The 26871-nt window shown below is 35.8% G+C and overlaps 1 protein-coding gene across 6 annotated transcripts in view; it reads left to right on the plus strand.

The window, feature by feature from the left end:
- NRG2 (neuregulin 2) overlaps nt 1-26871 on the plus strand; it is a 193818-nt gene that overhangs the window by 147671 nt on the left and 19276 nt on the right. For 3 of the 6 annotated variants that reach the window (XM_087930584.1, XM_087930585.1, XM_087930589.1), the window contains 3 exons: nt 3901-4021; nt 11706-11764; nt 16978-17001. In XM_087930584.1, the coding sequence (XP_087786710.1) occupies nt 3901-4021; nt 11706-11764; nt 16978-17001 (204 nt within the window). Of the gene's footprint in view, nt 1-3900; nt 4022-11355; nt 11433-11705; nt 11765-16977; nt 17002-26871 lie in introns of all 6 variants that reach the window. The other 3 variants (XM_087930586.1, XM_087930587.1, XM_087930588.1) reach the window with 3 other exon arrangements.

Genomic DNA, 26871 nt, shown 5'->3' on the forward strand with positions numbered 1-26871 from the left:
TCTATCCTTCATTAGTGTTTTTGCAAGATTTCTAAAACAAAACGTTGTTGTAGTTCTCAAAAGTTCCCTTTATGAAGTGGTTAATTTTGATACTGTAGTTCTAGGCTTGTTAGGAATGCAAGCAAGGTCAATCTGCACAGTTTCTGCTCTTATTCATCCATACTATTTATATATTATTTGAATGTCATATTCATTTTGGGACACATAGGACCAAACAAAATTAGTATTCTAGTATCAATGTTATGCAGCATTCCGGTGAGATTTACCTTATATTCAAATAACAGAGTACATAGTTTCTGCCCTTCCTTCCAGCCCTCATCAAAAGAACAAGGCAGGCAGTACTCTTGGGAAAGTCTGCTGTCCTTTTCTCCCAACAACACATTTGTCTTTCTTTAAGCCTTCCTTTGTATCATCTTCTTTTGCATGGTCTCCACAGTTGGAACTCTTTCTCTCCATTTATATTTAAATAATTCTCTTTAATTTGTCTAACTCTCTTCTTAACATCTGTTATATATTACTGGATATTGTCCTTCAATCTGTGACATTTGTGCTGAAGTTGATTCTTATACCCTTCTTGATTCTGTCATCTTTTTAAGTTTGAAAAACACTATTTGTTCGACCTCTAAGGAGAAGCCAAACCATAAAGGGTGCCCACTCTTTTTCCAAAGCAAATTTTCTAATGCTGGGACTCTCTGTCCCCCCCACCTCTCTCTCTCCTGTCTCCCCCCCCCCCGTGTGTGTGTGTGTATGAGAGAGAGACAGAGAGAGAGAGAGAGAGACAGACAGAGACAGACAGACAGACGATGCCCATAATGATGGCTATCACAGGCCCAGGCCACAACTCTCTTTACTTCTTTTGTTAATAAATTGTGATCACAATTTAATCTATATGTAGCAGTACCCAGTTCTTCTACCTCAGAAATCCTCTGAGTTTTCACAATCTGAGTCAATCCCCCCAATCTTTGGGATAGAAGAAGATAGTATCTATCCTCCAAAAGTTGCCTCTTTTGCCATTTGTTTCTGTAACGATGCAAGAGAAACAAGCTTCTCATACCCCTGTTATTTTTCTGGTGATTAAAAGGTCAAAATACAAATATCAAAATAATTTTGATAGTACTATCTACTGACTATGTAGTGTAGAAGTGTGGTGATTAAAAGTTTTTACCCATCCACCACCAAATAGGAAGTTGCCATATCTCCTCCCCATAGGCGAGATCAAACAAGATTAAACTTTATTATTTTTTTAAAAAAAGATAAAATATACCCATTTCAACTATTAAAATTTAGACATTCAAAAGGAAATTATAATTATAGAGCTATCCAGATCAGAATAATATAAGAGCCTGCAAATTATTCAACAACAAAAACCCAAGAAAATCTAGCTGTAAACAGACCACAGGATGTGCTGGTCTGCTACAAATCAATAAAAAGGCCAAATTGTTATCTATCACAAGGAGAACTTTCAAAATACTACAGACTACAAGAAGATTCTAAGGGGAAAAAACAGGAACAAAGTTCAAAGTATAGAGGTTGTTTTGTTTCCTCTATAGCATTACTATAAAAAATAGAATTTTTGAATTATATTGACAAACTTCCCTTGAATATTTGACTCCTGGTTCTCTGATGCAGATATTTATTTGAAGGAAAAGTGCTTTCTCTCTTTTTACTAAATCTCTCACATGCTAAAACAAAATGTATAAAACAAAAAGCTAAGTATAGCACAGCATTTACATAGCCAATGTATAAAACATATAAAACAAAAAGCTAAGTATAGCATAGCATTTACATAGCCAATCATGAACAGATTTCTACAACAAAATGCCTCTTTAACCAGCTCTATCTGAATATAATCTAGAAAAAATATTTTATTATGTTTTCTAATCTAAATTTTCTAATCTATTTAATGTTTATGTTTCATGGCTATTCAGTGGCAAATAACCTCAGATGATATTATCCTTTTCTTCAAAATTTTAGTTTATTTCTCTGTCAAATATTGACATAATGCAAATTTTTGAGGTCAATCATGATTAAATAAGACAATTCTCTTTAAAATGTCTATTATTTTTTCAGTTCGTTGTCCTTCTGGAAATGCTGCCCACCATAAATTCTATACAACATGCAATACATGAGACAGCTTACATTATACGATCCTTTCTGGTTCTGCCATCTACAGCTAAGATGTTCACTTGATGCTATGCCAAGGAATGTCTCAAGTCTCTTAACAGAAATCTCCTTGAATTGCTTTTGGTCTATATGAACTTCTGTTTTCACAAAGACTGATTTGTCAGATCCGTGTATCTGTCATTTCTTCAGTGGAAGAAGAAAAGGGGGGGGGAGGCTGATAAAGAAATCCTTTCTTGATGTAACCTGAATATATTTAACCTTATATCGAATTTGTATAACCCACACATGATACAATGGAGGGAGAAAAGCCAGATGGCTAGAGCTATCACCTCTGAGAGGCACAGCCAAGAGATGAGAAGATCATAAAAATTCCGCAGTGAGATGTATCCAAGGAATCTCTGGAAAAAATTCATTCTAAAAAGGGGGTGGGGGAAAATTAGGTATGTCCTGGGAAACTGTGAGAAAGATCATTCCTACAGAAGGGGTGGGAGGGGAATTTACATACTGGCTTTTGTTTCTCTAAATACACATCGAGATAAGGGGACGGGTTCGAAACTCCCTTATGTATCCCTGTATGCCTGAGGGACCTCAGACGCTGCTTTGAACTCCTACATGAATTGTCTCATCTCAATAAAAGATTCCTTTTGATACGTTTGATTCTCAGAAGTTCATTCTTGCTAATTGAATGGGAAAAAGTTCTGTAGCCTGACACATGTCTTCCAAAGCAAATGGTAGTTCTTATGTCATGGTGGCTTGTTTAAAAAAACAGCTTTAATCCCATTTGATAACCTCCTTATAGCAGCTCAAGTTGCTATTACAGAATTGTAGTTTGATATGTCTGTGTGAGAGAAGAATAGAACAACAGAATTGGAAGAGACAATTTAGGCATGAGGCCTTTGAAAAGAGTAGGAAGGCATGTTCCATTCTTGCACAATTTTTGGAGGTCCAGAGGCCTTATGAGAGCAAGACCTCCTCACACACTTCCAGAGGCTTCAGAGGTCACATTTGAGCACATACTACATTGTCGTATAATCTCTGCAGCAGTAGAAAACCTCAGAAAAATAAAACAGGACATGCAGAAAACTAAGCAAGAATAAGGACATGCTGCCATGTCACCAAAAAGACCTGGTGTGTCACTTACGACATGTTTGTCATAGGTTCACCATCACCGGTTTAAGCTCTAAAGCAGTAATCCAAATTCAGTCATCCCAGAGTAATGGCTCTCTAGCTTCTGCCTGAACATTTCCGAATACTGGGATGATAGGGCCCATATCAGCTAGTGTTATAAATAGGATTTTCCCCCTAACATTCCTTAGGATTCTGCTGTCCTGTCAACCTGTGTCTGTTATTCCATAACTTGCATGGAAAAGTTAGGCAAAGAAAACAGACTTGTCTTTATAACATACTTTCAATTACATCATATTTTCTCAAGGTTAAGCATTCCTATGTCCTTCAAATGTTGTAGGCCATAGTCCATCTCTGAAATCTTCTTGGGGGGAAAATGGTGAGTGTTCTTGAAATAGTGCCTTGATTATTTTGGGTAATATGTCAGTACCAAAGATATGTCAGGTTTTCAATCCAATTTTATGTAGCTGATTCTTTTTTTTTTTTAGAAAACACTGGAGTTTTATTTGTTTCCATTTGTATTGTATAATTTATTACATTTTTGGTGTCCTTGTGAGATGGCCTAAAATTGTTGAAGCACAACTAAAGTAATGAAATGTAGCATACTTAAGAAATCAAAAAGTCAAATAATACATCTCCTTTTCTTCACAGTAACCACAACTCTGTCTTCTGGGCCTGGACATACTAGACAATGCAATGAAACAGTGAAATCCTATTGTGTGAATGGTGGAGTGTGCTATTATATTGAAGGCATAAATCAGCTGTCATGCAGGTAAGAGAAAATGTTTATTTTCTCCAATTCAAAGGTATCTTTGCAGTTCAATAGAATAAATGTTATATGCAAAAGGACAATGTTGCATTGGTGGGTATTTGGCAATGAAATTAATTAAGAAGAGGAGATGCTGGCTGTAATGACATGGCTACTGTTTCCATCACTTTCAGCTTTGTTTAAATCAATGCTATAGGAAGTTTCTTTCTCAATCCATTTGTTCTGGATCATTAAAAACAATGCCCCACTTTCTCCCACATCTCCATATTCTTTCTCCAACTCAAGGGTGGCCTTTCCTCTACAACCTAGCTACCTGCAATAGCATCATCTTTCCAACAAAATCGTATTTGATTATTCATAGACCAATCCCATTCCATAGTTCAGCCCAAATTTCTGGACTGTAAAATTTGGGTGGGCACTAGATGGAAGCAGAGAGATACTGTATAGAAAGTCCTCACTCTTTTCTGCCATCCTTTGGCAAGCTATATTTTTGCAGTCCAAATTTGGTAGCCCAGTCACTGTCATAATCAAAATAGCACAACAAAGTATCAGCAAAAGACATTGGTTTCTTTTATTTCTACTTTTATTTATCTATAATTAACATTAGTAATTAGGAAATAAAATGAGGGAAATAAGAAACAATAATTCCAGGTTTTATGGGGAAAGAATGAAACACTTTCACCTCTAAATTTCTGCTTAGAAATGCATCTAATGTAGTTGAAAACTATAAGGCAGTAACTGAAAACTGGCATTTCTTGAGGATTCCCATAAGATAAGTATTTGAAAAGTAGGTGTACAAATAGGATTCAAGATACACTTTGGTGCAATTTTCTATTGCTGAGGGTTCTAACAGCAGTTATGGCTGGTGTTCCTAGTTTGTTTTCTAGAAATCTGGTTGAGTAAAAATCTATAGAGAGTGACGTTGGGATCCTCTGTAAGTCTTTCCAGGGGTAGAACAAAAATTTTATTTCCAAGTGGGCTTGAATAAAGTTGCATAGTGAATCATATTTTTTCTGGCTGGTCATTTTATCAGGATATTTGTCTTCTGGTTGATAGCAATAGCACTTAAAATTATATACTGTTTCACAGTGCTTTACAGCTCTCTCTAAGTGGTTTACAAGTCAGGATATTGCCCCCAACAATCTTATATACCTCTTTTACTAAGATTATTGCCAAACTCACAGTGCATTTTGGATCAGACCATTGTAAAGGATAATGCTATCCTCTTTCACTTTCTTTAAATTGAGTTAGAATAAGAAAAAAAATTAATATATAAATAAATAGCCTGTTTTAAACCAATGAATGGAAATTCTTTTCTGCAACCTTGCCATACATTTTCAAATTATTTTTTCTCTGCCTCATTATATCATTTTGTCAAAATGTCCAACTTTACTTCTTTTTATTTTCTTACCCCTCACAATTAATTGATGTGCCCAATTATTGCAAATCTGTTTAGAAAGCTAATATTATTCACAAAATTAGTATTTTCAACAACTTTTTAATGGCAATATTAGTAAATTGGTTCTTATGCTTCTTTGAAATGCTAAAAATCATGGTGCAAATTAAGAAATGACTTTCTATGGTCAACCCGTTTTTAAAGGTTTCTTGAATGTGATCTCATATTAAATCTTTTTTTAATGATGTTTCTGTATGGGAGAAGATGGGCTTGATATAGTTTAAAGTAAGTGGAAAGATTATTTGATATATATTGATAGGAGAAATTATGATATTAAAAATGTCCTCAAATACTCTAAAATGAGAGATGCAAAAGATTAACCAAGAACAGGTTTCCAAATTGTTTGATAACAATGTCCTGCCCAAAAATGTATTGTAAAGGATTGTTAATGCTTTCTGAGGAGCCGATGAAGTTCTGATCTGGCATTATGACATGAAATTCATTCAGCTCAAAGGAATTAAACAAAAAATCAAGGCAAAGATCTAACTAAGCCATAGGTAGAGGACAGATAGCCTCTTAGTTACATTTAAATGTAACCATTGAAAATTGCATTTGAAAAAATATTTAATATTGTGTAGTCACTCTTGATTGATATGTTTGACTGATGCCATAGTTATTGTTCTTCCCCTCAATTGATCATTAACTTGGAGTGTAATACTGAGAAATCATCAATTTACTACTGGTATATGATTTATAATTAGTTAGGACATATCATTAATTAATCCAGGATAGATCGCACTGATGAGCGACTCATGGCAGCTTACAACATTGTAAAAAAAAGAACAAAACATTAAAATATTAAATATTAAAATAAACAGTATAAATAAATTAAAGATCAATATCATAGGAAATAATGTCATAGGAGGATCAGCTAATGAGTAGAAATGGAACAGAACTAAACAGAACTATTTTTCCAGAACATTTTTTTCACAAGCTATTATCCTCACTTTCCAGAACCACTAATTTGGTAGAATCTTACAGCACGTAAACTTGACGTTCAGCTTTAATGATTTTCAAGTAACTCCTCCTCCTGTTTACTCTGCTGGACTTTTTGCAGAAAACTGATTTACTCCTGCAATTTTAGACTGAATTTCTTCTCATAATCTGATGATATTATTAATTTACCCAGTTGTTTAGGTAGCTCCATAGGATTTGAGTGGTTTTGTCATTCACACGCTGTACTGGAGTAGAACGATCTCCCTGAAATGAAGGAAAGGCTTCCAAATTGAGCCTGGAAGCAAGTTATATGTGGAAATATGAAATAGTTTATTGGAAGTGCAAAGATGTGCTTGAAAGTAATTTGTTGAGTGTTTATAATTCATTATTAACAATACTAATTTATTTTGATTGATAGAGTTGGGTCAAAGAATGCTTGATCCTATTTTTGGTACACCCATTTAATTTTATTTTTCTTGTCTTTTCTACTTTTATAGTTGTATTATAAATGTATTGCTTTATGTCAGCAGGGAATTTTTAGAGCAGCAGAAGGTGCACATCTATTTTGTTGAGTCTGAGATTGTTTTTGAGAGAAATTGTTTTTCTGTTCACTTGCATATTTATAATACGTTGTTATGAAAAATTCCAGCATTCTCTTCCATAAAGAAAGCTAAGTAATCTTCCGAATTTCTAACCTCCTGCCACAAGAAAGAAAGGACATTTGGAACACCGCAAATATAATATCTGCGTATATTTAAAAAAAAATATTGTTTTATTCATTGTTTTCAGTGAAATTTATGAAAGACATAAAATTTGGTTGGTTTTGTAATACAAATATGTTCCATTATCTATTCAATTAACTGTTTTGTTTTTGATTCTGGAGTCTGCCAAAGCAATCAATATAGCTCTCATTATCCATCTCTGAAATTCAGAGCAAAATTTGCTTGACATGGAACATGCACTGTGGCTTGTGGGTAGGTTTGTCTGTGAGGATTTGCTTTGGTTTCATATCATTCTGCCATGTGAGTTCTCACAGGTCAGCAGAGAACGCCTTAGAGTCGAAAGAAAAGGAACCAATAGAGACTCAAATGAAGTTGTCAATGAGTTTTCTTTTGATGTATTTTCTTTTGAAAATACTCCAAAGAAATACTATATTATTTATATACAATAATTTATATACTTAAGTACTTAAAAATATTTAGTCAGTGAAATGTTTTTTATATATCCCCACTGTCATCGAATTTTTTTTTAAAAAAGAGACATTTTAAATGGATTTGAACATTGCCTCCAAAGAATACATAGGATTGCATACCTATATATTGTGTGAATTGGGGTAGATTTGTACAAACACTTCCAGAATTGTGGACTACTTTCTGTAACTAGCTACTTCAAGAACCTTGAAATCCTCCCTAGATTTTTGTGTTTGGCTTATTATATTGACATTTCCTTTGTCAATATAATTTTCCTATTCTATCCCATCCTACACTTTTGGTTTCTAGAATTTCCTTTTCCTTTCTTTATTAAAATACAAGTTAAATGTCACCTCTTGGACTATTAGAATTATTTTGCATTTGATATAGTATCAGACATTCTACAATTATGTTTCTGGCCTTTTCTCCTTTTTAGCAAATTGCTTCATATTTATCCCATTGATACAAATTCAACATGTTCCAATAATCTCAGCCCATAGTTATACAAGGCTATACCAGAAACAGAGGGAAACATTCATGCTTTACTAAAAAAAAAAGGGAAAGAAAGAAAAAGAGATTGATGTTTTTGCCCCCAAATGCTTGCTGTAATAGGGTTTGGGGTTGTGTTGAAGATAAAGAAGAAACACAAAGGAAAGAAAGAAAAGAAATGTGAGCAAACATGCTAGCCTATAATTTAAGATTTAAAAATGGTAGCTATTGAGAATAAATGGGAAAGAAGCATGTTTTTGAATTCATTATGATGGTTCTTCAAGATCACAAAATAATTGATTATTGTGCCTGCCAAGTGAACTGTCACCCTGTTCTGATTTTTGAACTATCAGTAGCACCATCTACATGTTCGTACAGGTCTTCAAAAGTGGAGAATAACGGGTAGTTTTAAGATACTGCCCGATTCATTCTATAACTATTCACTAAAATACTGTAGATGCTTAGCCCAATCCTCATGTTTTTAACAACTGAGTTTTTGCTTGTTGTTTATCACATGCTCTAGCAATTGTTTTCTGTAAGAATTCAAAATATGAACTTTCAAAATGAAGCTCTTGAAAATTATTGTTGTTGTTGCTTTTGTTATTTTTTTATTTTTATATTGCTCTTCCTCCTGAAGGAAAACAGTTCAATAATACCTTTTAAAATGTGCTTGAGACTGGCTAAAATTGAATATACTGTATTGCACCATTCCCCTTCTTGTTTTTATACTAATCCTTAATCGGAACAAGAAAGATAGATCCATTTGGCCAGACCCATATTTTGCTTTTTTTCTTCAAGTGAGAGCATTTCGCCACTATTATTAATGAATTAAATTATTGGAAAAATGTATGCAAATAAAAAAGAGTATATTGCTGTTGCTAGTTTGTATTTTGCTCGATTTCTTTAGCATATGTAAAATAGAGGATGGATCTGTATTTTATATAAATCTGAATAATAACCTTCCAAAAGCTACTTTAAAAAGCAAATGGCAATGATACCTTGGGCCTCATTGGTGTCACAATATTTTTGATGGAATGTTTGTCTTTCAGCATTGTCTTCCTGAGAATTTGTGGGAAAGGTGTTCACAGGAGAAATTTTAATTTGGTTGATCCAAAACCTAAGATACCTGTTGCTAAAGTTTGGTTCTGTCATGTCTGGAATGGATGTAATAAAATCATAAACTTGAATGAAACAATCTGTAGTGTAGTTTCCTGAAATATTTGTGAAGCATATAGAAAAAATGAAGGAATAGTTTTTCATTAAAATTTGTTGCATTCATTTGGTAGAAAATGATATCAGATTGAAAGTGATTTAAATCCTATGTTTCAAAATATAGCTTATGAAGTCACATATTCTTCCCCCAGCAGTTATTCCTGATATACAAGAATATACGTATAAAGTTTTTCAACTTGCCCAGAAAATGCATTTCAACATGTTACAAAGCCAAAAGTACAATCCTATGAATGATTACCAAGACATAAACTGTAACTCCAAAATGGACCTTGTCTTTGATAAGAATGTCAAAGTCTTAAGAGATGTCTTCTGAAAAATGTATGGTACTTCAGTTTTTAGAAAAACAACTTTTCTTGTTCATTCACTTTTAGCCTAGCCACTTCTACAACTATTTATTTGTGATTTGGTTGGTTATTTGGTTGGTTGGTCAGATACAGTTAGTTTTATGAACATTTTAAATTGAAATCTACACTTCTGTCAGTATCAACAACAAGCCAATTCAATCCTAAATTGCATTAACAGAGGGATACAATCAAGATCAAGCGAGGTACTAATATAAAGCCTTAATAAGACCACACCTAGAGCATTGCATCCAGTTTTGATCACCAAACTATAAAAAAGATGTTGAGACTCTAGATAAAGTGCAGAGAAGAGCAACCAGGATGATGAGGGGATTGGAGATTAAAACATATGAAGAATGATTACAGAACTGGGCTCGGCTGGTCTTGTGAAGAGAAGGACCAGGAGAAATATGATAGCAGTCTTCCAATATTTCAGGGGCTGCCACAGAGAGGAAGGGGTCAGCACCTGCAGGCCAGACAAGGAATAATGGATGGAAATTGAACAAGGAGAGATTTAATCTGGAAATAAGGAGAAATTTTCTGACAGTGAGAACAATCAACCATTATAGGTTAACAGAGTTGGAAGGGACCTTGTTGATCATCTAGTCCAACCCCCACCCAAGCAGGAGACCCTACACCATTTCTGACAAATGGCAGTCCAATCTCTTCTTGAAAGTCTCAAGTGATGAAGCTCCCACAACTTCTGAAGGCAAGCTGTTCCATTGGTTGATTGTTCTCACTGTCAGAAAGTTTCTCCTTGTTTCCAAGTTAAATCTCTTCTTGTTCAGTTTCCATCCATTATTCCTTGTCTGGCCTACAACCAATGGAACAGCTTGCCTTCGGAAGTTGTGGGCGTTCATCACTTGAGACTTTCAAGAAGAGATTGGACTGCCATTTGTCAGAAATGGTGTAGACTTTCCTGCTTGGGTGGGGGGGTTGGACTAGATGACCTACAGGGTCCCTTCCAACTCTGTTAATCTGTACATGTAACATTAGAGAGCTAAGCTAATTTATTTCTGGCTCAGCTTAATGTAGCTGAAATTGCTAGAAATTTAGCAATACACCCACCCACCCATTTTTAATATGCTGTGATTCTAAGTTAGCAGAAATGATAAGATTAACTAGTTTGAAGATAATCACAGATCACCTTCAAACTACTTATAAGGATTTGAGAAATGAAAATGGTGGTTATGTGGAAGTCCTCTGTGTCACTGACAGCCTCACATATTTCCATCTGTCGATAATGTACTTTGCTTGGTCAGTTGATTATATCAATATGAAACCCAACTTTAAACAATGTGAACAGAAAACTGGCAGTTCCAAGAGTGCATTGCAGATGACTTCAATTTAAAAAATGGAAATAGCATTGAACACTATCTCATGTTCCACTATTTCCTTTCTGGAAATCAGGTTCATTTTAATCCTAGTCTTGAGAGAGTGGCAATTTTCTCAAGTCATGCAGCTGAAACAGATTCTGCAAATTGTGGGTGCTTATAAGGTTATAAACTCAGGAATCATGGAAAGAATAACTGCAGATGGAAAGACGTAGGGAAATCAGCAAAGATTAAGATGTTTTACATGAGAAGCTTAAAATAAAAAACAGAAATCATCACTGTGCACTTTTATTTCTAACCATAGCCTCTAGGATGATGCCAGCCTTGTTCTGTGATTTGTCCCCTTTTCCTCCTCCAGATGTCCAAATGGATTCTTCGGACAGAGATGTTTGGAGAAACTGCCTTTGCGATTGTACATGCCAGATCCTAAGCAAAGTATGTTTGAAGACAAAAATTATACCATCATACTACTTAAAAACCTCCTGGGTACAACACTGGATTTAGAGTTGCATAGTGAGGGTGTTCCTTTCAGTTATTAATATCTTAATTAAGGTTTAGGGAACACAGGTAAGGGACCAGCCAAAAACACACACCAGGAGAAATCTTAAAAGGGAACTCAGTTGGCATCAGAAAGGACCTCATTTCAGCCTGTTTGGATATCATGCTATCCTGTTTCTTCTCTCTTTCTGGTTTTCTTTCTTTCGTTAGGTGTCCGAATGAATTCACAGGGGACCAGTGTCAGAACTTCGCAATGGCCAGCTTTTCCAGTATGTCTCTTTCCACTTCTCTCTTTCACTAATTGGTCTTAGCTGTATGATATTTTTAAAGCAAAATTTTAATGATTTGGAGTCTTCATTCTTTTGCTGTGTAGCTAAGGAGTTATTAAATTCAATTCTACTCTGAACATTATCATAGAGATGTATAGTCCAGGCATAATAAAAGACTGGACCAAGTTTAAAGTAAAGTGGCTTAAATTCTCCTAGATAGCTCAGGGGATTTTGGATGAAGAACACAGGTAGGGCCAACCTTGTACTAATCCACCTCATATGCTAGACCTGGAGGCACCTTAAAGTAATCTCAAATATAGATATCCTTATATGGAAGCTTTATTTACGATTGCACAGAAACATATTAAATCAGATTGTTTGTGATATTAGCTTTTTCAGAAGGACAATTCATTATGAAACAAAGGGGTTTGTATTTGTTCAGAAGACTTGGCTTATGGTTCAAATGTGTGGCTTGTTCTTACAAAAATGTAGAGAAAGTGAACCTTCCAATTCACCACCACCAGAATTTCTTCAGTGGCTTGCACTCTAATTCAACTTCAGTTTCAGACTATCGTCTTTACAGAGTAGAGTGAAGATTACGTTGAGCATAGTGAATTTCACTGCTGCAGTGTTAAATTAAGTGCTGACTAACAGAATTTTATGTACAGATTTGCAAGATTTAGTCTAAGTAATTTCGTGCCACCTGGAGAGATTTGGGGATCTTCTGTATCATCACCTCTATTGTTTACACATTTCTATCAAATTATGAAATATCAGGGAAGTTCCTAAGACATTTGTCCCCCCACATACTCTATTTTCAATTTAACATTTTTTTCCAATTTTATCAAATATAATTAAATCTGAATACCTTTGTATAAATGCCAAACAAATTGTTATGAGAATCATGATATATGAAATCCCATTCTGTACAAATATGATTAAATACTTGATAAATATAACAGTTTGCAATAGTCACAAAAATAATAGTGTTTTCTTCCAAGCCAGGAAGATTTAGAAAAATCATTATTCTAATTTCATTTAAATGTTCTGCAGAGTATTAGTTGCTCTTATAGCTATCTTAAAATAAATATTGTGAGAACCTGAGATCTCAGTACAACTTTTATCTTCTAGTGCCCTCTTGTGAATAAGGAAGCCTGTGAAGCAATATCTTCCAAGAGCAACTACAATACAGCATCCCTGATGTGTCCTGCAGCCTCATGAGAGAAAATATATAGTGATTACTAATATTTCTAATATTACCCAAATCATATAACTATAATACAATCTAGTGGGCTATCTGTATTCATGCTGGAAGCACCTCCAAAGCTAACCAACTAAGGTGCTTCTGGATTGAAAGGATTTGCCAGTAACAACACTGTTGCCCAGGGGATGCCTGGTTGCCAAATGTAGTACAATCTTCAGGAAGGCTCCCCTCATGTCCCCCAACTCAGTGGTATAATATATGTGGTTATATCCAGAAATTTTAAATAGTGCTGTTAATAAGATTAGTAGGAATTGACACTTTAAATAACAAAAATGTTTTTAAAAAACAGAATCAGCAGCACTGATTTCATTCTTACAACTGTTACAATTGCTAGATTTTACGCTGCCCAGAATGAATCTCTTGGACAGTGAGCTGGGCAACATATAACATGACATACAGCAATTAAAAGCCAAAATTTAAAATCCCAACCGTCCTCCCTCACCCCATCATTGACAAATACAAACAAGGCACTTGATCAACGCCATAATTATAGATCAAATTCATATAGATGGAACCATATGAAACGAATGGAAACTAATCAAGAAGAAATCCAACCTAAAACTGAGGAGACATTTCCTGACAATGAGAACAATTACTGGTAATTAGTGGAACGGCTTGCCTTCAGAAGTTATGGGTGCTCCAACACTGGAGGTTTTTAAGAGATTGGACGGACAACCATTTGTCTGAAATGGTGTAAAGTCTCCTGCTTGAGCAGAGGGTTGGACCAGAAGATCTCCAAGACCCCTTCCAACTCTATTACTCTGTTATATCAAGGCAGGGTCCCCAAGCCCGCTGACAGAAGCATGTCTACAGGGCACTTTGGAATAGTAAAGTTCCTTTGCAGTGAGACTCATAAAGCAAGCTTCACATACTGTTTTCAACCGAAGAGTCCAATCAATGTTCATCCACTGTTGATCATCAGTGGAGGTTTTCACATTATCCAGTCTTAGAAATTTTCCTTGGACATACTAATAACAATCTCTCCAAAATATGTATGCAATAAAAGGATAATTGGGTATCCATCAGCTGTGGGGGGAACCAAATAGGAGAATGAAATACTTTTTTATCAAACTGGGGGGTGGCTGCACAAAGAATTTCTGAATATTGTACACTATGTTGAAGATGGAATGTTACATTTTTCTCTGTATAAATTGCTGTGGAATTTTAAAAAATGTAGTGCTTGGGATAACTGCTCCTTGAAAACTGACATCCAGCAGGTAATTCTATATTAAGAGCAGAAAATTAGAACTAGATCTAAAAATTAATAAGGAAGGTAAATTTTAATTGCCCCATGCTATTTGAGTCTATATAATCTGTTTACTGTACACATGATTTAAAAGCTAAGGAAACTTTCCTAACATATAATTTCCAAAATTTCTGATATATGAATAAATTTATAAACAATTTAATCTTATTTTGGAAAAAAAAACAGAGGGATCTTAATACTTTGAAATAAAATGAATTAGATAGATTCTTGATAGGAAAGAATAGCACAATTTACCTTCATTATGGCTGTCCGTCCCAGTGAGGCTTGCATAAGTTGTATTACTGTTATCAATTGCATTTATCCAGTAGTTCACAAAATGTACTAAGCAGCAGTGCGACTATTGTTAGTATCAGAAGAGGGTATCTTAAAGTTTTTTATTTTCCCAAATAAAAAAAAAACAAATGGAACTAGCAGAGATCTGAAAAGAAATGTAACAGATATCTTTTGAGGAAGTGAAACAACTACACATTATAACTGAAATTACAATATGGTTTTAAAATGTCATTATACTATGAAGGAAAAATGCATAAAAATGACACAAAATGACAAAATGATTATTTGAACCGTTCCTATTTCTTTTTTCTCACACACATACAACATACACCACACAGACAAACATAAATGATAGCATTCCTTCTCTCTCAATCTCTCCTACATCTCTTTCCCCTTTTGTTTCACTAACTTCAAGGTAGAAGTATTATGTAGACTCCAAAGCTGCTCTCTTCTTTGTGATGTTTTAATTAGCCCTTTCAAAGAGATTTGTTTTTGGGAACTGAGCATTGGGTTGGGTAATCTAGAATTTATAATTTTCCTTTATCTCTTTGGTATTTGTAGGCTGAGGCATTTATGCAATCATTTTAACTGAGATATGTTCTAATTAAATATTATAAGCTTAAATGTTGTATCTACTAATTCCTATTTATTTATTTAAATTTATTATGTCCACCCACAAGATTCTGAGCCAAATATACAATTAAAATTTAAAAAAGAAATAAGACATGGCAGCCTGGATTGAAAACAGGCCGGCCAATAAAACAACAGACTGTCCCCAGCGTGGGAAATGAGCCAGGCCTTAGGGGCTTTCCAGAACCCCAGAAGAATGGGTGCTGTCCCTATGTCTGAGGCCATAGTGTTTTGGAGTATGGGGCAAAGAAGGTGTGCTTTCTTGCTCTAATCAGAACACTTTCAATTGATGATTCCTGGAGGATACACACACTGCCCAAATGTAGTGGGCGGGGAGAACCAATGGGAGATAGATAGTTCCTCAGATAACCATGAAGGGCTTTATAGGTAATAACCAGCACCTTGAACTGTACCTGAAAGCCAATTGGCAACCAGGTCAGTTTACAACATGGGCATAAAGAAGAGTGACCATTATTGCTTGTACCACTGCATTTTGAACACTGTAGCTTCATGAGGGTCTTCAAGAGGAGCCTCACATAGAGTATATTGCAATATCCTGTCATGAAGTGATTAGGGCATAGATGACCTTCTTAAGGGCCTTCCAGTCAAGGAAAGGGTGCAAGTGGTGTGGAAGATGAATCTGCGCAGATCTACCATTTGCTCATTGACAGTAGTTGCTGACCCAAGAAAACCTCAAAGAGGCAACCTCATCTAAGATCAATAGCTGAAATGTTCCCTGTTAAGGGGTGCCAAGCAGCCACAGCCACTCAGTTGTATCAGAATTGAGTCAAAGGCTGATCCTCCCCATCAGGACTTGAACTTTAACACATTGGGGTCAGTACATTGAAAACTTCACCCCTGCAGTCTAGAATTGGGGTGTAATGTTGCCTATCTGCTGGATCCCAAATGACAGATGAACTTACCTAATGGTTTCATATAGATTTTAGAGCTGCTTCTAATTCAGGGAGAATATTAATGATCTCTTTTTAAGACCAACTATGTCTCACTGACTTTGAGACAATTTATCTTCAACTAAATACATTTAAAATCTGATTGAAAACATATTTTTCATAACATCCAATTTCTTATAATTTTGGCTTCAAAATAATAATGGGATTATTGTTGTTTTTAATGCTTTTATTTGTAATGCTGGTCAATGACCGTAATAGAAATTGATTGATTTGGCTTCAGATTAGTTTAAGTTATATTATTATTTCTGCATGTCATAGAAATTATTTGCAAGAATAATAAGGCTCTGCACCACTTTAAAAATGTTTCAGAATAAATATGCAAGCACAGTATCTCTCTGCTGAATCAGCTTTACCTTTTTTAGGCTCAAGGGCAAGCCTGAAAAAAGGATGCTGCAACTTTAAGAATCCTATTAAGGAGTGGACTATTAAAACAGCTATTTTCAAGGTTACATAGAAACCTTAAATAGTTGGGCTGCCTATGTAAATAGCCAAGAGTTTCTGTGCTCATACACAATCTGAGGTATTTATTCTGAATCCCTTTTGAAGGTGCATAGACTCAAAGAATACTTAACAAGAAAGAAATTTTACTGTAGAAAGATTCTTGACTTGTGTGTGTGCATCTGTGCTATTTTTGTTCTTTTGCTAACAATATTGTTTTCTTTTGATACTGCCCCCTGGTTGTTGATAAGCCAAAAGCAAGCTATTCTAAGTAGTTTTAATAAATTCTATGATGTTTCTTTTAACATTGGAAAACTTCTCTTACAAATATATTTATCTTCTCTTTTTCTTCTTTTTTCTGTATTGGCAGAGCATCTTGGATTAGAGTTAAAGGGTATGAAACAAACCATTCATTTGTTAAACAGACACCACAGTTCTTCACATTATGTTTTTACAGTTTTTGTAGGGTGACCAAGAATATCAGCTGTTCATCTCTTATTTTGGCCCTGTTTGGGGAAAAATCATATATATGCATATGCATATGTATATGCATGTGCATATACAGTATACATATGCAGTCAAAAGCCAGTTTATCTATATTAATATGAATATAGATAACTCTGCCTGGGTGCACTGCAGCACTTTTCTGTGGGGTTCAGTGTGGCTAGAAGTAAAGTGCTGGCTCAGTAGCACTTCTGTGCTGTTTTAGTCTGTGCTTTTTGGAGATTAAAAAAATTACCTAGGTCAGTTTGGAAAATCACAGACATGTATAGGAGTAATAGTGGATACAAATCCTAGTAAATGACAGATTTGTACTAAAAAAAAGTTATAGCAATTCTACAAAACCAACCAAAGTCAAATTTAAAACCATTCCTTCTCATCTCATTTAATTTCATGCTGGTTTGGGTGTATTTCTTTTAAAAAGATTGACCCAGCAGCAAAACAATATTGCAGCATCCCCCTTTGGATCAGCAGAATGTGTATTGCTCCAATTTGCTTCTTCCTCCAAAAGATTTTATATTAGTAAAAGGGGAAAGGGGAAATTGCAGTACCTCCATTGTATATACCCTCAAAGTTTTCTCTTTAGACTGAATGAGGGCAGACTGCAAGAGAAGGGCAGGAGAAATAGCAAGTACTTTAAGATGTACAAGTTAAATCTTTGATTTCCAAGCACATAGACTTCTACATGAAGAAACATGAAGAATATTCCCAACTCCAATGCAATAATATAATCCAACAGTGCACAACCTCAGGCTTCTATAGGAATGTTCATACCAGTGCACTTATGCCTTCAATGTGTGTGAATGGAAAAAAGCCAAAAACCATACATGCCCTGGCTACATTAATGAGGGGGAATTGCTTGTATTTGAATCTCAGTGATAACTGTTCCAATGGGGTAGGAAAATGCTACCTATGAACCCCTGTGCATAATGTGAAATACTTTCTCAGTAATGCAGAATGCATGATTGCCAGGTGCAACACATTGCCCTGCAGAGCAAGTACTTAGAGGAAAAGAAGGCAGCCTAAAGGGTCCCACCTGATCCCCCTCATAGGCTTTCTTCCAGGAGTAGTAACACTGCCACTTGATGACCAATCACTATGAATGGTGCTCTCATTGGTCTCCAAAGTGACCCATTGTGATGTGGCCACTGCAAGCACCACACATCAAACTATTAGAAAACATAGCCTCCCACAGCTCCCGTTTTATTGGTAGATCCAATGCCCAGAATGGCTACTTCATTGCACCAAGTTAGGGGAAGACACATTGTCAGTGAATTTTAAGTCACTTTTCATGTATTCATCGAATGCATGTTTTATTCATTTGTCCTTTTTCCTATAATTCTGTATAATTCCATGCCACTGGAATTACTACCTTTAAAAAACAAAATCTGGTGGAAATTCGCAGCATAGGGAGGCACCAATTCTGGTCTAAATGTTTTACTCTTTTCTAACTGAAGATTGAAGTTCATAGTTTCCTAATTAAACATTATTAGTTTCAAGAGGAAACCAATGCCTTTACACAAATTAACAGCTAAATGCACACATAACACATATAACAAAGCTTGTTTATGTTCAGGAATCATTCTTAGGAATAGCACAGTACTGCCTTTCTTAGCCCCTGGGCTTTTCTGATTTTCCATATGAAGGTGAGTTACAGTTGTTTATCATTGATGCTGGGTCAGCCATTTTCATTCTCACCTATTAAAATTTATCTGTTCCTTCTGCCAGTGGGCATCATTCTTGCACCTCTGAATGGCTGAGTTCAGCAAGGTGATTTCCAGCCATTTGAGATTTGGAAGGAGAGCATTAGGGAGGAAAGGCAGTGGTTTGACTCCCAGAAGCTTCCACTTGCCCAACTAGCGGATGGGTAGGAGAGAGGAAAAGAAAGTCAATAGTGCCCTCGCCTACCAAAATGTGTACGATGATGGTTCTGATGGAATCATCCTGATTCTTACAGGAAAGTTGCTACAGCATTTAGTAGTGCTAATTCCAAACTGACCTATGAGAATATAATATTTTTCATGCATTGTCTTCATGTTCTTTGTGATGGAAACCATTTTTCCACTTCCATTTATTTTTGTTCCTAGGAATGCTAGTTTCCTATTTTATTTGCTGTATGACAAAAAATTTACACATTAAAGAATAATTGTGCCAGTAGCAGCTTGTGTATCAGATTTATGCTACCACACTTGCCATGCTTATCTAGGAATATGTCTCACTGAATTTAGTGAGATCTGTTTTTAATAGATAAATTTGACTGGAAATTATAAATCCTTCCCAGGAGCAAATTTTGTATAAATGAAAAGCATAATGTGGAAAGTGGCCTTGAATTGACATTACTATTGATTCAAAAACATTCTAACTTGCTATTTTGAATTGAGGATTTTTGACATCCATTCCTGACTTACGTTTTGTTTCGCTTTATTTAAAAATCTCTTTCTTTCTAGGCTGATCGTTGTGCCAATAAACCTATTTTGCCATGCTGTCTCTTCTTTTTTTTCATATGTTCTGCCAGCCATGTATTTCCTGTGATGCTCGTGAATGACACTATGTCACATGTGCTGGTTTGCACTTAATATTTTATCATAGAATGATAATTTGTGATATGCATTCAAAAATACCACAGATATATCACATGAACAATTGTATTATCCCAATGTCTTATAATTAAGTAAATTTTGATTTGCATTGTCTTGTGTTCTTTTGTAATTCTTCTGTAAGGTTCATATAAAGGTTTATATAAATATATATATAGTATTATTTACTTATTGCAAAGCAAAGTGATAAATTTCTTTCCATCTAAGCAATATATTTTGTTGTATGAAAGTATCACAATTATATACTGACAGAATAATCAGTAATGAGATTTAATTGTGAATCTTGGTTGGAAATGGTTGAATATTGAAATGTTTTGCAGTTCTCAAATGGAAGTTTGATCAGTCCAAGTAACTCTGCTATGATAAATGACCAGGAGAATCATAGCAAATATTATTTTTTTAATAGTTTTATTCTTATATGAAAATTACGGCTGGTAAACTTGCAAAAATCTACACAATATCTTGATGATGTGTATTTTTTGCAGTATGGGCAAGTGTATATTTACTAATTTGAGAATTAACATTTGCCACATTCTTAAACAGGTTTACTGAAACTGTTTTGAATCCACCATTATGTACATTGTACTAATGAGATCAATTTTTATAGCACAATTTGGCAGCTGTTTTTGAAATGAAGTTTCCCCCAAAATAAATAAAAAAATTAGAAATCATGGCGAAGATGGATAACTAATGCACATTGCAACTGAAATGAGGCAGATAGATTTCAAAACAGAAATAAGAAAGATAGGAGTATTGAGGGCTTTTCAGTTTCACTGAAAAGCAGAACAAACTATTTTCTGAACTTGAAGACTAGATTTGTAATTTCTTAATGCACTCACATTTCAAGAGTTGAAATCCATACCCAGTAATTTTGACCATTGAAATATAAACATGTTGAGGCTTCTGTGATTGAAATGTAGCACAATTGTTTCCAGATACTTTCTTATCAGAGGTTAAAAGCAACTGTTCCTTTAATAGAGTTTGAAATGGGGCCTCTGGGTGCTCTTTTGAGCTGGTATAGATCAGAGACATATGACCAGATCTGTTTTTGTTTGTTTGCTTCAGAAGGTGAAGCTTTTCAGGATCTGGGTGCAGCAGGGGAACTATTTTTTCTTACTCTACATTTTTATTTATTGTCTTAATCCCAGTCCTATGTTCTTTACATATAACATAGTTATAACCCTTATGAAGGAGTACAGGAACTTTAGGTTGTTCAGCTGATCTTAAGAAAAAAATGATTCAGGATTAATGATTGAACCAAAGAGGCAATATTCAACCCTGTATTCCTTGAGTGATTCCTTCATGTACTGCACAATGAGGTGCCTCATTCTGAGGCACACAAAAAAGGAGGTAGCTTAGTGGAAGATTAACTAAGAATCTATTAGTCTAGACCAGGGCTTCTCAACCATTTTTTTTCTCATGACCTTCTGAGATTCATATACTCCTGGGTAACTGCATCATAAATCACTGTTAGTTGGAAATACGGCATGGGCCTATGACCCATGTTCAGAAGCACTATTTACGGAGGGAAGGCTTGGCAGGGCACTAGAAATACAAGAACATATATTATGACTGGATCTATAAGAACTTTCTTTATAAAAGAAAACACAGAAAGAGATAGATGATTCCAGACAGAGCACCTTTGATAGAGAAGTTAGAGGATGCTACATATCTGGTAAGATTGGCTATCCCGTCAGGGACAAAAGACCCAACCTCTCAGAGGCCCCATCTCATCCACCTTATAACAACCCAGAGAAAAGGAGATGGTATTTGCTACAGAGATGAACTGAAGGAAGACGACCAGTTTCAGAGAATATGATAGCAGGGTAACTTGGAGTGTCCATACTTAGTGAATGGGACCTCTAATGTGAATGAACAGAGTCTTATAAGAGTGGTATCACTTTGAAACACAAGTCCCCAAACTCACAACATTCAGGGATGCTCCACAAGTATAATATGAATGATGGTATCAAATGGAACTGAGAAGTTGAAAAGAACTGGTGATGGTACACTTTCAAATTAACATCATCAAGCAGAGGAACAGGTGCCATTTCTATACCATACCTGGACTTGAATCCAAACTGAAAAGGGTCCAGATATTCTTCAAGAACACTCTGTAGCTGAGGTAGCTATACCACTACCTTTTTAATAACCTAAAACTGTTGGGTTCAGGGAGGATTTTTGAGAATGGAACATACCTCTGCCTCCTTCAACATCTTTTCCCTCAAAGAAACATTGACCATGTCCCACACCAGCCTGTCATTCATAGCTCACAGCCCAAATCAGCCATGAAGGTCATGGGTCAGGTCCAGCAGTGGTAGCATTCATCTTCACCAGATTACACAAGCTGAATAATACTGATAATACTGTAAATCCTTTGCTCAGAGTACCATTTAACATTCTGTTTGCAGAATGTCAAAAGTATGGTCAACGTTTATTTGTCCAATTTAGAAACCATCTGTCTCCATCATAGAGAGACTCTTAGGAGTCTACAAGTATCAGTAACTTTGTCAACAAAAACTTATATTGTAATGATAGGGCACAGTGACTAAGTGGCGTATCTCCCTCCCATCTTCCTTAACAGGAAACAGGTAATTTTAAACAAGGCTACTGGATGGCAACTTATTGATGTAATAAGAGCAGAGCAGACCAAATGCTTTATTGCTTTTATCACCATGTAGGTTCAAAGAAGAGAGTGCATCTTTGCTGGGTCATATTTTCTTTTTACCGTTCTCCACTGGTACTCTAGACATTGCTTTTCCATTTACCAGAGATCCTGAGTAAACCAAAGAGCCCCTGAGATCAGACTACTGAGGGAAATCACATCAAGTCTTTGGCTACTTCCTAGGTCCTAGAGACCACAAGATAATGGAACAATCACTTAAGTCATAAGGGAATTTTACAAATTTCCTCTGGTATCCATCTGGATCTATTACACATCTGGAATGGACCATCTTAATAAGTCCATGAAGCAATAGAGACAAATTTCATCTGGATCAGGAAGTGATCTGATGACAATAACGATCTCAGTGTGATGTCTTTCATATCCAAATCATACAGTTGATCAGAAGTACAGTAAGTTCACATTGTGATTGGGCAAGATATTATTTGGGGCAACCCTTGATTATCACTTTGGCCCTTCCAGACTATTTCCTCCCAGCATATAGAAATTGAATTCCTCTGCACCAGTAGCCAAGGAAAGTCTAAAACCAGTCTGGCAACAAGCTCCAGACCCACTAGAAAGAATCTTTCTGGGCAGCAGAATGGCTAACGGGTAAGTAACCCTCACTTTTCCATATTGCCCAAGTTAACACACAGTTAAGAGCTGTGGTGGCGCAGTGGTTAGAATGCAGTACTTGCAGACTATGACTGCCAGCTGACTGCAGTTTGGCAGTTCAGATCTCATCAGGCTTAAGGTTGACTCAGCCTTCCATCCTTCCGAGGTCAGTAAAATGAGGACCCAAATTGTTGGGGGCTATATACTGACTCTGTAAATTGCTTAGAGAGGGCTATAAAGCACTTATATAAGTCTTAAGTGCTGTTATATACCCTCCCATTCCTGCAAGAAAGTCCCCTGATCATAAGCACCAAATCCATCCCAATTATTGCTGCTAAGCAACCCCAAATTTGGAAGAGCACTGTTATAAGGCAGTTGTTGGCCTCCCTTCTCCTGCCTGACAAATTCCCCCCTCCTAAAATGTCTCCCATGACTAGGGGAGCCCTAAAATGTTCTTTCTCTCTTCCTCCTATACAAAGTCAATAGCAAGTCCTCTAGACAGGATTATCATGTCCTAGGAGCTACCCTATTCTTCCTACAGTCATCATCAGTGATCCGAAGGTTAATATTTGAAAATGCCACTTTCACATGCCTCCAAATTCTTTCCCATCTTTACTTCCATCACCTTTTCTTCCTTTTTCTTGTTTATCACCTTTCCCACACCAGCCCTATGCTCACTTGGGCTGCAGAGGATCTGGATCGCCTCTATTTTTTTATTCCAGAGCAACCATTCATCAATAACTTTTGCTTCTGTCTTGAGAATATATTAATCTACAGCAATCTGACTAGATATTATAAATTTGACAAGATTTCTCCCCTCCCCCCAGATTTTTCACCATGGCAACAATTCCCTCTCTTCCCCAGCCATGGCAACTGAAAGAATAGCTGTGAGATGTTTCCATTAATCTCCAAAGGAATGCCTTTGTGGTACATGAAGGTCGAAATATAGTAAAATTGCCAGAACAGAATATGGCTAACGGTCCATAATATAACCAAAACAAAATAAGGTTTTAAGACTTCCAAGAAATATCTTACATATTACCAGAATTGGAAGGTACCTTGTAGGTCATCTAGTCCAACCCCCCCAGCAGGAGATCCTACACCATTTCTGACAAATGGCAGTCCAATCTCTTCTTGAAAGTCTCAAGTGATGAAGCTCCCACAACTTCCAAGGGCAAGCTGTTCCCTTGGTTGATTGTTCTCACTGTCAGAAAGTTTCTCCTTGTTTCCAAGTTAAATCTCTCCTTGTTCAGTTTCCATCCATTATTCCTTGTCTGGCCTACAGGCCCTTTAGAAAATAGCTTGACCCCTTCCTCCCTGTGGCAGCCCCTCCAATATTGGAAAACCGCTATCATGTCTCCCCTGGTCCTTCTCTTTACTAGACTAGCCAGGCCCAGTTCCTGCAACCGTTCTTCATATGTTTTAGTCTCCAGTCCCCTAATCATCCTGGTTGCTCTTCTCTGCAGTTTTTCTAGAGTCCCAACATCTTTTTTATAGTGTGGTGACCAAAACTGGATGCAGTACTCTAGGTGTGGTCTTACTAAGGCCTTATAGAGTGGTATTAGTACCTCTCTTGATCTTGATTGTATCCATCTGTTAATGCAATTTAGGATTGCATTAGCTTTTTTAGTTGCCACTGCACATTAGCTGGCTGTCCATTAATAACTCCAAGATCTCTCTCACAGTTACTGCTATTAAGCCTGGTTTCACCCAGTCTATATGTGTACTTTTGGTTTTTCTTGCCTGGGTGTAGGACTTTACTTTTCTCTAATTGAATTTTATTTGGTTAGATTGGGCCCAGTGTTCAAGTCTGTCAAGATCCATCTGGTTCTTGAGCCTATCTTCTTGGGTGTTAGCTATTTCTGCCAACTTAGTATCATCTGCAAATTTGTTAAGTTCCCCTTCTATTTCCTCATCTAAGTCATATATTGAAGAGTACTGGGCCTACCTTGTGGTACCACACTGCTTACTTCCCTCCATGTAGACTTAAGACCCATTAAGGACTACTCTTTGAGTATGGGTTGTCAGCCAGTTGTGAATCCATCTGGTGGTGACAGTATCATTCCCACTTTTTTCTAGCTTACCAAGAAGTAGGGTTATGATCTACTTTGTCGAATGCCTGGCTGAGATCTAAGTGTATTATATCCTTAGTATCTTCCCCTTTTTTCACCTCAAAGCAATAATCAATAGAAGTCTTCCTGATGGCGTGTAATTAAATAGAACACGGTGAGCAGAGAAAACCACAGAAGTTATGAAATGTCTTCCAGTTGCTTAAAAATTACTAAGAGGTACTGACATAAAAATATGAATTATAGCAATCATCATCAGCTATGACAGTGGAGTACCATAGAACAAGACAATGTCTTGCCCACAGAGCCTTACTGACAACCCATGGTGCTTGCAGGATTTAAAAGTGGAAAACACTCCTCTGATTGCTCATCTGCACTTAAGTTCATTTTGCTTCAAAGACTCAGGACTTTTGTAAAGCATTTCCAATATATAACAATGTGGGATATTTTGACTGATTCTCTAACACAGATTTCTTCTATCTGGGAGAATTAAGGATGGCAGAGTGGCAGAAGATTAAAGAAGTCTGCTTTAATTAATTATGAAAGAAGAGTAATCACATTTTTTCCAGGTAGATTTAAGAATAGTCAGAATAAATTAATATTCTTATATACCAATCACATATTTGCAATGCATTCCTATACATATATACTCAAAGTAGTTCCCATGAATTGACTATATAAAATAAAAACAACTGACATAATATAGAATCAATTTACAAAGTTGCATCTAAAGAAACATAATTTAGGAGAATATGTAAGAGTGAAATTACAGATGTAATATGATTTTATTTTAACAGTTGTTTGAAACAGTTGTTTGAAATGCTATCATGTAGCAATTTGTTCCACTTGCTGCATAAGATTTGGGAGCAGTATTGGCAGCAGGCAGCAAATACTAGAGCAGAGTAGAGCTGGGGTAAAAGAGAAGTCTTGTTTTCTTTTTCCAGTTGTCATTTCCAGTACTTGCATTTAATTTATGTATACTGGAATATTTCAACATGTCAAAACAATTTAGAAAAAGGCACTAAAAATTAGTTTAAGACTTTTTTTTTCTTTACTTGGTTCTAACTTTCCACTGAATATTAATTTTCTCAATATAAGATAGGGTTTCCTTTTAGATTCTGAATGCCAATACTGTTTTATTTGTATAGATATGTCCAAATACTGGAGCTTATTCATAGTGCAGCATAATAATTCATAACACTATAAGCAGGAATCCCATGATTACATGCTAATCTTGCTAGTAGTTCATATAGCTTTTATGGGCAAGAACATTCAAAGAAAAATGGAGTTCACCCTGCTTTCAAACATATACTGTTGAGGTTTAAAAGCAAGCCTAAGAAAATTCTTTAAAAGGAACCCCATTTTTGATGCAGAAGCAAAGGTGAGAGGGTTGATGAATGGATGGATGAACAACCCCGTTTTCCTAATTTATACTATACATTTTTTCTCTTCTGCAGCCATAAGAACTCTGTAATATGGATTTACACATAATATTTAATTATGCCTTCAGATAGAGTTCTGTATATTGTTAAGAGAAGGTTAGAAAGGAAATGTGATAATCTATTGATACGTTTACAGAATTATGTTTAACTCAGGTACCCTCTATATTTTGGCTGTCTCTCTCTCTCTCTCTCTCTCTCTCTTTCTCTGTGGAGAGAGAGGGGGAGATACAAAGGGGGGTACAAAAGTGGTACATTCTAAATAAAATATATTTAATTTAATTTCACTTATTTACAGTAAAAATACATATACAAAAGAATTTGACAATTGCACACAGGCAACTGCAAGATGTAACAAACTTTAAAAATGATAGCACCTTC

The sequence above is a fragment of the Pseudonaja textilis genome, chromosome 3 (genome assembly GCF_049901715.1).
Source record: "Pseudonaja textilis isolate UNSWEBS1 chromosome 3, rPseTex1.2, whole genome shotgun sequence".
NCBI lineage: Eukaryota > Metazoa > Chordata > Lepidosauria > Squamata > Elapidae > Pseudonaja > Pseudonaja textilis.